This window comes from Heloderma suspectum, chromosome 3 (assembly GCF_057233095.1).
Source record: "Heloderma suspectum isolate Gila_16-S chromosome 3, 16-S_ref, whole genome shotgun sequence".
Taxonomy (NCBI): domain Eukaryota; kingdom Metazoa; phylum Chordata; class Lepidosauria; order Squamata; family Helodermatidae; genus Heloderma; species Heloderma suspectum.
In genome coordinates, this window is record NC_139460.1 from 128,025,108 (window position 1) to 128,042,087 (window position 16,980).

General features: G+C 40.7%; 1 protein-coding gene across 4 annotated transcripts in view; it reads left to right on the forward strand.

Moving 5' to 3' along the window:
• Window positions 1-16,980, forward strand: part of MRPS9 (mitochondrial ribosomal protein S9) — a 51,298-nt gene that overhangs the window by 14,030 nt on the left and 20,288 nt on the right. Inside the window, exons 1-6 of one of the 4 annotated variants that reach the window (XM_084844463.1) lie at window positions 2,203-2,464; window positions 3,104-3,283; window positions 12,480-12,542; window positions 12,626-12,656; window positions 14,823-14,902; window positions 15,700-15,777. In XM_084844463.1, coding sequence (XP_084700589.1) covers window positions 2,270-2,464; window positions 3,104-3,283; window positions 12,480-12,542; window positions 12,626-12,656; window positions 14,823-14,902; window positions 15,700-15,777 — 627 coding nt within the window. In that variant the 5' untranslated portion in view covers window positions 2,203-2,269. Of the gene's footprint in view, window positions 1-2,202; window positions 2,465-3,103; window positions 3,284-12,479; window positions 12,543-12,625; window positions 12,657-14,822; window positions 14,903-15,699; window positions 15,778-16,980 lie in introns of those variants that run through there. The other 3 variants (XM_084844465.1, XM_084844464.1, XM_084844466.1) reach the window with 3 other exon arrangements.

Below are 16,980 nucleotides of genomic sequence, written 5' to 3' on the forward strand. Positions count from 1 at the left end.
TATCCTGCCCTATATCATTAAGACCTCAGGGCGGCATACAGATAAAATCAATTTAAACAGTATAAAACAATAAATTTAAGCAGCTAGAAGCATATTAAGCCATTAAGCAAGTTAATACCAATTAAAAATCTAAAACAGTAAAAACAGCGTGGAACTTTAGCGAATTGAATTAGCCCTCAAACGCTTTGGTGAAAAGCCATATTTTAACTTGGTGCCAAAACAGAATCAGCATCTGTGCCAGTCAGGCCTCCAAGGGGTGGACATTCCACAACTGGGGTTCCACAGCAGAGATGGCCCTCTCCCACGTGCCACCAGAGTGTGTCTTGCACTGGTGGGATGCAGAAGAGGGCTGCTCCAACAGATCTCAGTCCTCGGGCAGGCATACTTGAGAGAGGTGCTCCCTCAAATATCAGGGTCCCAAGCCTCTTAGGGCTTTAAATGTTGTTACCAGCGCCTTGAATTCCAACCAGAAGTGTATTGGCAGCCAATGCAATTCCTTTAAAACTGGTGTTATATGATCTTTATGAGATGTTCTAGTCAACAGTCTATTTGCTTCATTTTGCCCTAGCTGCACCTTCCAAGTCATCTTCAAGGGCAGACCCACATAAATTGCACTGCAGTAGTCTAATCAAGCTGGGTTTCGAAGAGAAAGAGGAACTAGAGATCAAATCGCCAACATTTGCTGGATCATGGAGAAAGCAAAAGAATTCCAGAAAAACATCTATTTCTGCTTCATTGACTACGCTAAAGCCTTTGATTGTGTGGATCACAACAAACTGTGGCAAATTCTTAAAGTGATGGGAGTACCAGACCACTTTACCTGTCTCCTGAGAAACCTGTACGAGGGTCAAGAAGCAACAGTAAGAACCAGACATGGAACAACTGAGTGGTTCAAAATTGGGAAAGGAGTACGACAAGGCTGCATATTGTCACCCTGCTTATTTAACTTATATGCAAAGTACATCATGAGAAATGCCAGGTTGGATGAATCATAGGTCGGAATTAAGATTGCTGGGAGAATTATCAACAACCTCCGATATGCAGACGATACCACCCTAATGGCAGAAAGCGAAGAGGATCTAAAGAGCCTCTTGTTGAGGGTGAAAGAGGAGAGTGCAAAAGCTGGTTTGAAACTCAACATTAAAAAAACTAAGATCATGGCATCCGGCCCCATCACTTCCTGGCATATAGAAGGGGAAGAAATGGAAGCAGTGACAGATTTTACTTTCTTGGGCTCCAAGATCACCGCAGACGGTGACTGTAGCCATGAAATTAAAAGACGCTTGCTCCTTGGGAGGAAAGTTATGGCAAACCTAGACAGCATAGTCAGATGCAGAGACATCAGCTTGCCGACAAAGGTCCGTTTAATCAAAGCTATGGTTTTCCCAGTAGTAATGTATGGCTGTGAGAGCTGGACTATAAGGAAAGGCTGAGCACCGAAGAATTGATGCTTTCGAACTGTGGTGCTGGAGAAGACTCTTACGAGTCCCCTGGACTGCAAGGAGGTCAAATCAGTTCATCCTAAAGGAAATCAACCCTGAGTGCTCATTGGAAGGACAGATACTGAAGCTGAAGCTCAAGTATTTTGGCCACCTAATGCGAAGAGAAAACTCTCTGGAAAAGACCCTGATGCTGGGAAAGACTGAAGGCAAAAGGAGAAGGGGACGGCAGAGGATGAGATGTCTAGATAGCATCACCGATGCAATGAATATGAACTTGAGCACACTCCAGGAGAGAGCGGAGGACAGGAAGGCCTGGCGTGCTATGGTCCATGGGGTCACGAAGAGTCGGACACGACTGAACGACTGAACAAAGTCTAATCAAGAAGTTACCAGTGCATGCGCCACTGTGGCTAGGTTATCCCTGTCCAGGAAAGGCCATAGTTAGTGGATCAGCAGAATCTGGTCCCAAGTACTCTGGGCCACTGAGTCTACATGGGGCTGCAGTGACAGGGGTGGATCTAGGAGTACTCCCAAGCACCTGCTCCTTCATGGGGAGTGCAACCTCATCCAGGACAGGTGACTTACCCAAGTCCTGGACTCTGGAACCACCAATCCACAGAGCATCCGTCTTGTCAGGATTTAGTTTCAGTTTATCGTCCTTCATCCAGCCCATTACAGCCTCCAGGCACTGGTCCGACACCTTCACCGTCTCAGCTGACTCTGACGACAAGGAGAAGTAGACCTGAGCATAATCAATGTACTGGTGACACCCCGCCCCAAAACTCTTAATGACCTCACCCAGTGGTGTCATATAGGTGTTGAACAGCATGGGGGATAGAATAGATCTCTGGGGCACCCCACAGCTTAATGGCCATGGGGTAGAACAGGAATCCCCCAATACCAGTAATATAGAGACTGCCTTGTATCTATTTACTACTGCTGTCTGTCTAACAAGGAACCTGTGTGTTTCATTTAAGGCTGGAGACAGATCTGAGCAACTGCTGGACTTCGTTTCCCAAAATGTGGGTCAGCTGTTCTTTCTTTGTCCTAGAATCCTAGGTTCACCGAGCGGAGACTAATCTAATCCAGTCTGCAATCTTCACCTCGAGGATTAGTCTAGATACAGACCGTATGGCTACACCATTAAACCAATGTTGTGTTCTACTTTTGTTTCTGCTTCCCCCTGCTTTGTGTAACATCTGGGCTGATAAAGAGTTCTGGAGAACTTGAAAACTTGGTCACTATTTTGTGACATTTCTGTTGACCTTAATAACAGTATTGTGCAACTGTGAATTTTGGCATTTGAAGCTGAGTTCCCCTCGTCTAAGCCCTACACTTGAGATACTGTGCCACACTGGCTCTCTTAAACCATTAGGATAGCCATGGTGCCAAGTACATTTCTGTTACTGTTAACTGGAAGGCCTTGCTCTGTATGTCTGTATGTGTGGTGTTTACTATATTTATATTCTGCCTTTCTTCCGCCGTGGAAGTCAAGATAGCATACGTACAGTTTCCAGGTCATGTCCCATCCAGGCGTTGAAAAAGCCTGGACCTGCTTAGCTGCACCAAGGTTGCTGTATCATGTGCCTTCAAATGGTATGCATAATTTCATTTTTATATCACACTTTGTTTAAAAGCTACTCTATGTTTTTCCTCCTTAGACATTAAGACTAATCTGCACTACTACAGCAGTGCAGAAGAAAAATGTTGCTGCTTCAGGACCTGAAAAGTACACAGAAGTTTTTATCAGGAAACAGATTGAAGAGTTCAGCATAGGAAAGAGACATTTAGCCAACATGATGGGAGAAGATCCAGAAACTTTTACCCAAGAGGATATTGATGTAAGTATGGTTGCTCAGTTGGAGAAGTAATTTACTGCAGGGCTTCAGAATTGAAAGCTCTTTGCTTCAGCATGAGCCCCTCAGCTCTCTGTGAATTTTAATCGAACTGTCAGCATACGAGAGAATACTACTATACATAGAAAACATTGCAACTGTGGCTCTGAATAGAGATTCTACCCCTACTACTGTGCGAGGTCAGGCATCACAGGGTAGAACTCTATACTATACCTTGCTAAAGCACAGCAGGTTCTTTTTAAAACTACTAATGGATAATCCCCCTGATCTGAGGTCGTAAGAACCACTATCAAGGTTTATATAGCATTTGGAAGCATTTACCCGTAATTTGACCTGCTGGGTATACTTATGCTGGGGTTTCATGTATGATACTATAACAGCTAGTGACCTTTTCCTGCACTCTAGGACCAACACTTGGCTGCAACTTTGTGCACATTTATTTTAAGACTCAAGTGAACTTACTTCTGAGTAAACATGGATTGGGCTTTTGTTCTAGTTTTGGTTTGTGACTTCAATACATTTTTGGTATTGAGCTGTACGTTCATACATTTCTTTCTAAAAACATTTTATTTGTGTTAGATGCTTTGCTCTATGGATTTCTTAAATAAAAACTATTGGGACTAGCATTTCCTCCTCCCCGCTCTCCAATCTATTTTTCTCTCCTTCTCCTTTGTGTTACCATTGATGATATGGCACAGTATGTTGTCAGTGGTTGTTAGCTATGACTGTTTAATATAACTTCCATATACGGAAGCAGAATGTCTCTGAATACTAGGTAGTGGGACAAACACGAGGAAAAATTCGTTACCTTTATAACCCGGTTCTGAATGCTTGGAAGCATCTAACTGGCCACAGCTGAAAACGAATACTGGACTAGCATTCTTATTTAGCAACGTGATTCTTATTTTTCCTGTGTGTTAATATTGCTCTTTATTTTTCCTCTTAGTACTTTCTTCCTCTCTTCTGATTCTTTCCAGAAAGGGGCATGCATCTTGTTTGCTAGCAGGTGTTTGTTTCTGTAGCATGCAACTAAAGCTGTCATGGCACTGGGACAAAAGGAAAGATTTTGTAGTGGGAATCATTTTACAATTTATGTATTAATCTAGTTCAAGTTTTGACCTTGGTACTCTGTTCCTCAGCATGAAGCCATGTTTATATGGAGTTGCATTGTTCTCAGGGCGACTCTGTTGTAGGCACACACTGCAGAGTCGAAGTCAGCATTCAAACCATTATGATAAGCAGTCAGTTATTTAGGCTTGAATACCATGTAAGTTATTCAAGTTTATTAACTTTATTAGGGCTAACAGACCAAGCTTATGCTTGTTGACTTCCACTTCAAGATATGTTCTAGGTGCACTTCCATCCTCTCCTGACTGGTCCTAGTTGGTATGTGCCACAGCAGGCAGGAGGTGTCTAATAGTGAGCCAGCTCCACAGTTCTGCAGAAAGGAATACTGACCTGTGATAACTCATGGGTGGAATGAGAAAGTCTTGACTTTTAACAGGCAGGGACAGTTACTCTGATTCATGATAAGAGTGTGAGGAGTCAGAGAGACAGGCAGATGCAAGCCCATGTGGTATATGTGCAGAGCACTGTAGCGATTCCATTGGCCTAGATCCAGTGATTGCTAGCAACCTATTTGAATGCTGGCACTAGTCTAATCAAAGCAGGACATATTATAACTCAATAATGTTATTTGATCTAGTATAAAATCAAAATGTTGAACAACTGAAAATAAAAACTCTTTATCTGAATAGTTTACTTATAATCTACTTTCATTGGAATCCAAGTGTCCACTCTGTTACTTCCTCCACTTATCCTTCCCCTTTTCTTCTATACACTCTTCTGGTTTTCTGTCATGCAGGTCTTTTTTTCTTAAAAACTTTTGAAAGTCTTTGCCTTTTACTTAACACATAACTGGACATGCTGAAAGAAAGTGTGCAGTTTTGAATTGCATAGTAGTAAGCTGTGTGCATAAGAACACGGATTGTACCAAACAACTTTAAAGTAGTGCAGGGAGGATTTTAAAACAAAGATGCAGTGGGCAGGATAGAGCTGCTGAACTTATCTCTTGCATGTGTTTCCTCCAGCTGTTTTTTTCCTGTAAATGCGAAGTTCTGTTATTGGAGCCTGGCTGGGGCAAGCACAGGCAGGGGAAGGGTTCAGTGCTACTTGCTTGCTCACCTTTCCTCTGCAAGAATTGGCCTTCCCATCCCATCACTACTTCTGTTTAGCAGAACCCATGTTTTAGAACACAATTTGCTGCCAAACAGTTAAGCTAAACTGGTAAACTCGTACATTACATTAATCCTTCCGGAGCAGTTCAGCAGCAACCCCTGGTACTATTACATGCTTTTTAAAAGACAAACAAACTTTAATCTTTTGAAAACCAGAACAGAGCCTCCAACATAATGTATCCTGAGAAGCTATATGGAGTAATTCAAGGTCCAATGCCAGTGGCCACAGAAACAATCAATTAAGTTACGTATATAATCTTATGGACTACCAGTTAGGCCGAAGCCTACTTTATCCCATTCTTCCTGGTATATTGGCACCCTGTCCTCAAGAAAATTAGGTACATCCTGACGATCTCATTGTCTCCTTACTGCAGATGTAAAATATAAGACCAGTTCAATGCTTTATCTTTAAAAAACAAAAACGATGAAGACAACAAAGAGCAACATTTTACTTAGCAAGGCATAGTACTTATAATGCTTGTTCAATTTGTTCACATAACATCAGATGTTGTAAATACTTGGGGTGTATAACAGTGTCTGCTATGCATAATTAAATTTCTGTTATAAAAATATAAAAGCCGCTTAGCACTGGCAGCAGAATTATCAGGCTTTACACTTGGAATGGTAATAATTCCTTCTGATGAGTGCTTATGCATCTCCTGTCGTCTACTGTTAATCAGCGCGTGCAGTGCATTTCCAAAGTAGACATCCTAGGGTTATTTTCTTACTGGCATTTTGGATGTGTGTGTTTTGAAACAAGTCATACAAAGAAATATGTTAACAGTGTTGTCATAGCTTTCACAGGATATATTTACACATTGTAGTGCTTTACTAGTGGTTTTATTTTTTAGAAATAAAAAAGTTAAGCTATAAATTACAACTGTGTGTCGGGGGGGGGGGGGGGGAGCCCAGCAAATTGATATATAACTCTGCAGAAGTCTACCAATTGCTTTTTAATTGGTATTATAGACCGTGCTCTGAAATCAGGATGTTTTATTCTCCTATGTGTGAATATGCAGTATGAAGTTTCTCTAATTGATTCGCTTTGCCCATTCCATTTGATGTATCATTTTTCACAATATTTCATAATTTGTGCTCATTTCTAATGAACAGAGTCGTTAGGACAGGCATGTCTAAGTACAACTGACAGCTAACATTAGGTGCCAGATGCAGTTTATAAAGCTATGTAGAACTGTAGAGAACAGTTTAAATAAATTAGCACCTGTACATTAGTCTCACTTGCTGGTAATTTATAAGCGAATCAGTAGAGATGACATTTAGGTAAGTCATTGATCAAGTTAACAGCTGCATACCCACTGCCCAGCTGGGATACCTAATTAATAGAGATTGCAGTCCTGACCTAGTGCTTTTCCCTGGGTTGAGAATGTAATCCTTTTATTTCAAAAGTGAAAAGTGATTTCACTTTTAACGTAAGGAGTTAACAATATGTCTTAGTTTTGAACAGTTATATCACTTAACATCTAAGCATTCAAAAAGGTAGCCCAAACAGCACCATAGCCTACTCAAAATGATATTTTATTATCCATTAAATGAAGTCACAACATCCTGTTACTTATCTCTGAACCCAATTTAAGACAGCTTCCTTATTATTCAAAGCTTGATAAAAGAAAGTGAGAGCTGTTACTATATTGAATTAATATGTGAATGCTAAAGATCTTTGTGGGAGGGGATAGGCCAAAGGTCTTGATTGATATTGACATGCAGACTACTTGTCTAATGCTTAAATTTAAAACAAATGTTTTTAGAAACTAGCTCCATTGACAAGAAGTAGTGGAAACATGGTTCTCCTACATAGAATGTTGTGGCCTAAAGCATATTTATTAAAAAGAGTAAAAAGTAGGGAAATAACTCCCACTCATAAAGAGCATGTCATTTTGTTTGTTGCAATGCTGAGTGTTTATTACAGTTTTTATTGCCAAAATATAAAATAGGTTGATTTTGAAGGGAGTTGGAGTTGTTGTCATGAAGCCTAACTTCTAAACCTGAATTTTAGAAGAGAACAAAACTTTTATATATTTATTGTTATTATTATTTAATGGATTTTTAAACCATCTTTCAGGACAAATTATACTACCGAGGCAGTTTATAAAAGTCAGTGAAACGATATATTAAGAATACACAAGAATCTGAGATTCAGTTATGTGATATCATCTAGAAGAAGAACATCATACTAGTTTGTGTTTGAATAGGAGTTATATGTATTAATCTTGAAACACCTTGAAGCCAAAGTATTTTCTTTTCATGTGAAGTGTTAGTTTGCAGTTCTTGCTTATATTAGATTGCTTCATGGGCCATTTAAATCTGTGATTATAAGTCCACATGGGTTTTTAAAAGTGTGCCGAAGTCCTCATTAAGGTTATTCTTAATGGATGGATCAGAATGAATATTTCACTGTTGATGTATAAAGTCCAGTGTACTTTGGGTCCTAAATATATGACAACGTATCTTGCACTCCCTCCTCCCTCCCTTGCAGGAGCTTCAGTCCATCTGTGAGACTGCCTTTTAAGCTCTTATTTTTGATTTGTCATGCAAGGGGTCTATTTTTGAGGATAAATTTCTATTGAGTATTCAGTTTAGCATAAGCAGCTGTCCTCCCCAGTGTTAAGTTGGTATATAAAGAATAATTATGAAAGATCAGATTTTTAATAAAACAAATCATATCTACAAATTAGACAAGTACATATTAACTAAAGAATAATTGTCATGTTAACAGCTGTGATATATTTGCATTGAATTCTATAATCTACCTTCCCCTTCAGACCAGAGAGAAACTGCTTTTGCTTGCACCTTTATCCAAAGAAGAAACAGGCAAATCAAGAATACTTGGATTGATCAAAACAGAGCCACAATGTTGTGATGGTAGCATATGAATCAAACGTGAATGATCAACTTTGGATATACATTGAGCCTCCCTAACCGTATATATAGGTCCGGAGTTGGCAACCTTTTTTCTGTTGAGGGCTGCATTTTCTTGGAGCCCACATGTTGGCACTAGGTGGGGCCAGAGCCACCCCAAACACTCTCAGGAGAGAAACAGTGTGGGGTGGTGATCACACACACACACACACACACACTCTCTCTCTCTCTCTCTCTCTCCAGTCTCTTTCCCTCCTGTCGTGTGTGTGTGTGTGTCTCACGCACACACAGACACCTATCTATATACTCACATCTACCCATCCATTCCATATTCTCTCTCTCCTTTTTTTCCCTCCCCTCCCCCTGACTTCACTTCTGCCTTGAGCACCTCTGGCCCGCTGTGATCCAGCTGCTGCTGCTTTTGCAAGAACAACAAGACAGAGTGGCAGGCAGGCAGATGCACAAGCTCAGAAGGCTGACCATACGGTGTAGCAGCTAGAGCATCTTTCTGAAGGATGCTGTCCTGCTCTAGCCACTGTTCTCTATGGTTAGCGTTTTTGTTGTCATGCACCTGCCTGGCTGCTAGCTTCAATCCTGTTCTTGCAGGGGCAGTATCTAATGTTGCCCATCTGTGCACAGGGCCCACCGCTGCTTTCATTCTGTGCAGGGCCAGTCCCACCGATTCTGTTGACCAACCAACACACACCACTTGCATAATGGATATCTAGTACTTCTGGGGGCAAGCCCTGTAACCAGCAGAAACGCTAATTTCTGGAACGGGGCAGGTCAGTGAAACTCCATTATGTGGAGTACAGTTTTTTCCTCATTATAAAAGATTGAAATGCCTCTCCTAAAGCTTAGTTCCTTACAATAAGAGCTTCAAGTTAAAATATGCTTGTATTTTTGGCCACGGCCCCGTGAACTTAATCCGAAATGGAATTTGGCCCTTGGGCTGAAAGAGGTTCTGCGCTCCTGGGCTACAGCAACGTTTCTTATGCTGGCATTGCACGGTAATCTCATCTCTAGTTAGTTGTCCACAGGAGAACCAAATGTTTGTGTGCAAACAGCCCCTGTGAGAGGGGGGATAAGCAGCACCAACAGCCATGGATCTTTCCTTGTTACCAGTCTACATGAACCTGGTACCTGGTCTGAACACATTCTTTTGTGTTCACATTGTTTATTATGCCACATCTCAGAGTATGATTTGAAGCCTCCATCTAGCAATAAAAAGCTTTGCTATTGTCAGTCTTTTTATAGAAATTCCTTTGGAAGTTTCTTGTTCAAAGTGCATGCTTAAGTGAGTCCATTTTATCCGTTTAATTACAGTTCAGATTTTCTGGGAGTCACCAAATGGATCCCTTAACTATCCACCAAAAAGGAAACAAGGTCTGGCAAAGTCTTAATTTAGGCTGAATACTTGTAGTTGTTTCTATTGCTGCCTTAGTCTTGTATTCTACCTCTTTAGCATGTACTCAGACAATAGTCTATTGCTTTAATTATGGATATGTTGCAGTCAGACTTTTTGCTTTCACAGCTGAGATTATTGTTTGAATCACCAAGCAGAAGCTAGTATAGAAAGACTACTTAATAAGTGTACACAGTTGGTCCCAGTATTCCATAATATATTCTTTTGATGTGTTATTTTATATAGTGTTTAATATCCGTTGGCTCGCAGTGGGTTTTTCTATTGTCATTATAATTAATCCCCATTTGTTCACAAATGGATGTTCACCTACTCTGTGTATGTACAATATCCCCATTGACTAACAAATGGGAATTCATCAAGTCACTAAGAGAATCAAAATACCATTCCATAAAATCATGTTAATCCTTTTTGTTTGCTGCTGAATTCTCAGAATTTCTGTTTGGAATGCCAATAGGGTATTAATAAAGTAATAGGTGAGATCTTTATACACTCCATGCATATTAAGTGGGTTGACAGCATTGACAAACCAATCTGTATCCACAGAAAATAATATCAGTGCGTAATAGTCTTGTGTTAATGAAACCAGCAATGCAACACAATTCTTCAGAAAGAGAAATATTAACTGCAGACTTGAGACTTTGTCATTGTGGACAAAATTTTGCTTATGCTAGTTATTTCTTGACAACAGTTCAAGGTTCAGGATCTTAATGAATTTTACATAATTTTACATAATATCTGTACTATGCTGTATCACAGAGATGCTGTATTAGATCATTTTAAAATAACTAACAAGAGATGTAGCAAATGATAATTTAAACATGTCATGCTGGGTACCTTCCTAATACTGCAATCCTAAAGACATTCAGACCAACCAGAGCTCTCCATGTACTTGCTCACATGGAACTTAGAGCTATCATGACTGTCTTCACTACAGCATTGGAGTAGCTGAAATGTATATGTGACAGTATCCACAGCCTTGAACTGAGTGGAAAAATATTTGTACATCAGAGGTTCCGCATACTTGAGTTGGGGCTATTTATTTAGAGTGTCCATCCCACAGAAATCAGTTGGACTTGTGTGTCTCAGTTTGTGTGTCTCAATAAGCTTCAATCTGTCCCTTGCTCCCCTAAACAACTAGAATAATCTAACACTGTTACTTCTTGAAACCTTGCATACATTTGTGGGGAAAACTGCCTAATGATCCTTTTGTGATGTTTTTCATCAATTTAAGAGAAGCTGCTCATTTGAAGGCATCCTTGCCTGTTGCCATACAGAACACTGTCTCAGTTTCCACAGATGGTGTCCAAACTATTATACTACACAATAGAGCTATGGTGGGTTTTTTTGTAAATGATGAGTTTTTGTTCAATTGTAATAGAAAACATTGGCTGAAACCTGAAGAGCTCCATGGACACCTGGAATGCACTTCCACTTGGTGGGGAGAACACTGCCAATTTTCTTTTCCTTAATAAGTAACTTAGCTCAAAACACATCAGGGTTATATTTTCTATGAAAGATGCTTTATACCCACTGTTTGAAATTATTCTTTGTATTTCTTTTCTGGTTCAACCTTCCTGCTTACCTTTCATTGTTGGGTTAATATGGTCTTGGAAGCAGGCTTTATTGATAATGCCATTGTTCTGGCAGTGAATAAAAGTGGAGCTTAAATTGATGCTTTCCAGGGTGGTGGTAACTCAGGACTAGAAGATGACAGCATCCAGTAAGGGCATTTCAGTGGCAGTTATATTCACTGGTTAGAAATCACATGATCAAGCTTTAGAGAAAATTGTTCATGTCAAATATGGTGATTTCTCTGGAAATATAGATCAAGGCAAGATAAGCCAGTCCTCTGGGCTCCTCCTTCTCTGTTCACTCCCTACTCTTGGTGAAAGGGAATCTGTTCCCTTCTGCAGCATTCCAAATCAGAAAGGGGATTCAGGTAAATATGTTCTCTCATTAGGAGGGTAATGTGTGAACTAGCTTTGACTTCCAATGTTACCAGAATTATAACAGAATTATGTAGCTAACAGAAGACAGATTGTGATCTACTGGTAGCTCTCTGGATGGTTTGCAGCAGATTGACAGGATTTCTTACTCCCACTTGTTGAACAGTAACAAGAGCAAAAATGGATTTAGCCCCTCTTTAATTATGCTCTTGAAACAAAGAGAGCTTTGGGGTGGTGGAATTAGGAGTTATTTTTTTCTGTTAAAGGACTATGAGCTTCGTTCTGTAAGTGAATACAAATTCCTCGACTGAGCATGTGCTCAGAGGCCCTGCTCCTAAGTGTATGTCAGCCCTCCCGCCCCGGTCATTACTTTGCACCTAGCTTCTGTTAGTAGACCTCAGGCTTGTGAGATCTCATGGGCAGTATCCAATGGTGTCATTGTGCTAGTGGGAATAAACACTAGTGCAACAGGAGAATTAGCACTTGCTATAGCAACTGGAATTAGCCCAAACTAGCATATCTGGAACAGAACAAGTCAGAGGAGTTTGTGGAAGGGAACTTTGCTGATCTGTCCCATTCTAGAAACACTAGTTTGGCTAGTTTCCGATCATAGATTTCCTGGGATTAGGGTTTTAATATATGATGTGATCATTATTATTACTTCTTTTAACAAAGTCTGCTTTTTCTCTTTTCAGAAAGCTATTGCATATCTCTTTCCCTCTGGTCTGTTTGACAAAAGGGCCAGACCTATAATGAAGGTAAGAAAGTAATTCACTGCTGTAGATATAAAGATAGACTTTGCATCTATAAAGCTAACTTTTTTTGCTCTATTTTTAAACAGCATCCTTATGAAATATTTCCAAAGCAAAGAGGTAAGTGCAGATATGTAATACATTAAAGTGATTTGTTTGTGTTTATCTACACAAAGGCTGGGATCCAAACAGCTATATATGTGCCCCCAAAGTTTTGGACATGCCCACTGGGATTTTTTTTTTCCACTTGTCCATGCCATATCACAGATTGCTTTGGAAAATCTCAGTTTCAAAAGTGGCTTGCTGTGTGTCATTGGGATTGGGGATACATTCCAAGAAACATAAGCCAAAGGCTCCCATGGGTATGTGATACAATTGTGTGGTTCTTTGGATCCCAGCCAGTATGTTTGTCACTCCTTTTATTTTTATTTTGCTGTTCCGTTTATCTTCCTGTGCTTTTTACTTAGCATGGACCAAATACTATAAAGATTACTGGTCAAAATAAAAAAAATAATATTGAAACATTGGCATTACCACTTTTCAAATGGTTATTAAAACCTACTGCCATCTCATTTAAAAAAAAATTCTACAAACTTAGTTTGAGGGGTTAGGTTAATCTCAATGGATTTTAAGTCATGCCTAGCTTGTCCCATTGAGTTCATGAGAAGTAAGTTCAAATGACATTGGATGGTATCCAATTAACTTGTCCCACTGGGTTAATTGGATACCATCAGCATGGGTTGGGGAACCCTCCAGAGCAAATTTTGAGTAGGTGCGGGGGGGGGGGGCTGCAGGAGGGAGGAAAGATAGGAAAAGTCCCATTGTGCAAGTGGAAAGCCACTCATGCAACAGTGGGTTTTGCCCTTAATCCCGATCCAGCACTGTGGCCCAATTCTCACAACATACTGGGCTCATCGGGGGTTGTTTAACCTATGATGAGCCATGGCATGTGCCAGGCAACATTTTGAATATACAACCCCAGATGGGGGGGTTGCTGTCATGTGAACCCCGCCAGTGTGGGTTATTTGAGGGTTAACCCTTGTATAACCTTATTACAAACCAAGTGTTTCCACAAAGGTTGTTTAACCCTCAAATAATCTATGGTGGCTGGGTTCACATGACACAGTAATCTCCCAATCACCCCAATTGGGGTTGCATATTCAAAATGTCACCTGGCATGCACCATGGCTCATCGTGGATTAAACAACTCCCTAAGAGCCCAGCATGTTGTGCAAACTGAGTCTATATGTTTTTTTAAAAAGTTAGCTACAAAACATTGGCATAGAGCCCTATACTGCTGGTTTATCTAGAACAGGGGTCCCCAACCCCCAGGCCGCAGACCGGTCCCGGTCCGTGGACTGTCAGCAACTGGGCCGCAGGGGTGTGCGAAACCCCCTCACCTTGGGTCCACGGGGGGCGGGGGGGAGGCGATCCGTCCCCCCGGAATCCTCGCCAGCTGGCTCCACTCCACAGCAAGTCCACGGAGCTGCTGGCCAGCTCCGGCCGCTGGCGGACTTCCAGCTGTTGGGATGCAAATGGCGTTTGCTATGCGGACGCCATTTGCATCCCTGTTCTACAAGTAATAGGCTACGTAAATCTTTACGTAGCTGATTACTGACCCAGCGGCCGGAAGTCCACCAGCAGGGGGGAAAGAAACCCAGTCCATGGAAAAATTGGACCAGTCCCTGGCGTCAAAAAGGTTGAGGACTGCTGATCTAGAACTTCTCTGGATCTCCATTTCTCATACCAGTACAATCTTCTTGGTTTTTCTTTTATGTTCGCTACTATAATTCTGTGTGTATATATGCATTGTGCCAGTTTAAGGTTGTAATATATACTTGGCAGCAAGCCCCATTTAAATCACTGGGACTGGCTTCTGACTAAATATGGTTAGTATTGGGATGTGTTATAGAAATAAGCATCTTTAGCTGAAAGCAGATGATAAAACTGAGGTAGTAGATGTTTTTTTAATATGCTAAATATTTATGTAAGTGATTACTACTTAGTTTCTGTGCCCGCTAAAACCAGGGTGAGAGATAATAAGCTTAAAGTGAGGAACAAGAAACTCAAGTCATATATCAGACAGGATCATAACCGTGGGATGGTTAAACAGTGGGATAAATTACCAGTTGAGATTGTGGTTCCAGTTTCTGAATGTTTTGTTAAAGTTTTTTTTAAAAAGCCTTCAGAGAATACCCTGGGGTAATTAGTCCTATTTAAGGCAGGTGGTGTGAGCTATAGGGTTTTTTTAGACTTCTGTAATTACCTTTTGTTTGTTTCCTTTAGCAATCCAGTGGAGTGAAGATGGCCGCCCATTTCACTTTCTTTTTTACACTGGCAAACAGTCATATTATTCTTTAATGCATGTAAGTGATCTAGTAATTTTTTTTCTAACGGAGCAAAATAAAATCACTCATGGTATAATATGTATACTTAAGTCATAATATTCCTTAGAGAAAATTATTAACCAAATTAAGAAATGAATACCTTATTTTCCATTTAAGTTTGGATTTGTCTCCATAATTATTAAACAGAACTGGCTATTAAAGAATTTCAGGCTATGATAAATTTCAGCAGAACCCCCTTCATAATTCCATTTAAAATGTACAGCATTCTTCAAGGAAAGAAAAGTTGCAGAAGGTGCTTCTTGAGACTTGTTATGGAAGACCCTATATTTATAATGTATGAAGCAGATTTAAAACTTTAAAACATATAAATTTAATAGTTTGAAGTTCAGGCATACAGCAAGTTTGCTGGTCAGTGCTGTGCACTGTTGCTGGTGGGGTGTAGGGCAGGGTCAACAAAAGCAGCAGCCAGCCATACCACAGAAAGTGGGATCTGAGGCACATGAGCTTTTAAGGTCATGAATGCAAAGTGGGGGAGGGGGGGCTACACAACCGATGATGATATCATCCTCAGAGCCACAGAGAAAAGCAGTCTTTGGAGCCCATAGAAATTTCTGGAACTATCCATACAATTCACCCCTTTGCGTGTTGTTAATATTATTAATAATAATATTAATAATCTCAGAACAACAATACAAAAAGCAGTCTTTCGATCCAGTGGGATCCAAAAGGGGACACTGAGATGATGATAATAATAATAATAAAAACGTTCTCAGAGCTGCAGAGAACAGCATCCAAAATCCACCTCTTTCCCACAGCCACCTCTCTCCATACCTCCTGAGAAGACAGAAACAGCACAATACAAAAAAGTCCAGCCGATACATGTTCACCCACAAGTAAGAAGGTCTTGATTATTTAGGATTAAGCATGGCCAGCAAGTTTTGTGTATCCCCACAGCCACCCCGTCCATACCTCCTCAGAAGTAACCGTAAGAAGCAGCACAGTACAAAAATCTGTCTTACAAATTTCTTCTCAGAAGTAACAAGGACTGGATTACTCAGGAGTAAGCATGGGCTCTAGGTTCTGAGCATCTGAAATCCACTCCTCTGCTGCTGCTCTGTGCTCTCTCCAGTGTGGTGGAAATTCAAAGACACTACTGGAAAAGGAAGCTTCCAGCAGCTGTTGTGATCTGTGCAGGCACATTCCAAAGCCAGCCAGGCCTACACAGGACTACTGAGTACATTTCCTGATGCCTCATTTTTTGTACTTTCAGTGCTCGGGGGGGGGGGGGTGCTTTGTTGCCACTTATGGCCATCAGGCAGAGCGTTTCCTCTTGATGTTCTTCTTCCTAGAACGGTTGAGAATCTTCTGTGCGTATGCACTCAAAGCACATGCGCAGTACTCCTATATTAAAAAAAAAAAAAAGCAAAGCAAAGACTTGAAATTTGGAGTGCAGTCAGGAAGCAAAAGCAACTTGTTCTATTTCTTTTATTATACAGTGTTTCCTTTTATTCATTTCTGCTCATCAGGGAAGGCAGAGGAAGGGTTGGGTTTGAAGGGTTCTGCCCTGTTTGCCACACCTGGTGCTATGTCTGGCTGACAGCTAACCTACCCTTTATCAGTCTGAGTATTGGCATAGGTTTCTCCAGAGTTTGGATCGTTTTGTTTAAAATATGGGACTTATGCAATGGACTCCACAAGGAGAACACTAAGAATTTGTAAAACGAAAGGAAAAATTCAGAGAGCATGCAGAAACTGGAGGAGGGGGGAGATTAAAGCACGTGCGGATGCACGCGCACACACAGAAAGGATAATTAAAGCAGAATGTGGAGCTGAGGATAAGAGTCCCCTATTCTTTCTTTTTTAAAAGTCAACCACAGATATTCTTTTGCTGGATGAGAATTCTAAACAGAGTGAGGAGCAGGAAAAGTGTGGTGTGCTTCTTTTTACCCTTTTCTTAGAGGGAAAAAAGGATCCAGTTTGACAGATAGCCATGAACAGCTTGCTTTGGAAGCTTACTTTGTGGCTTTTGTAGCCACTGTGATAATGGAGTTGAGCCATACATTTCCATCTCCAGATTTTGGATTGGCTGCAGAGGA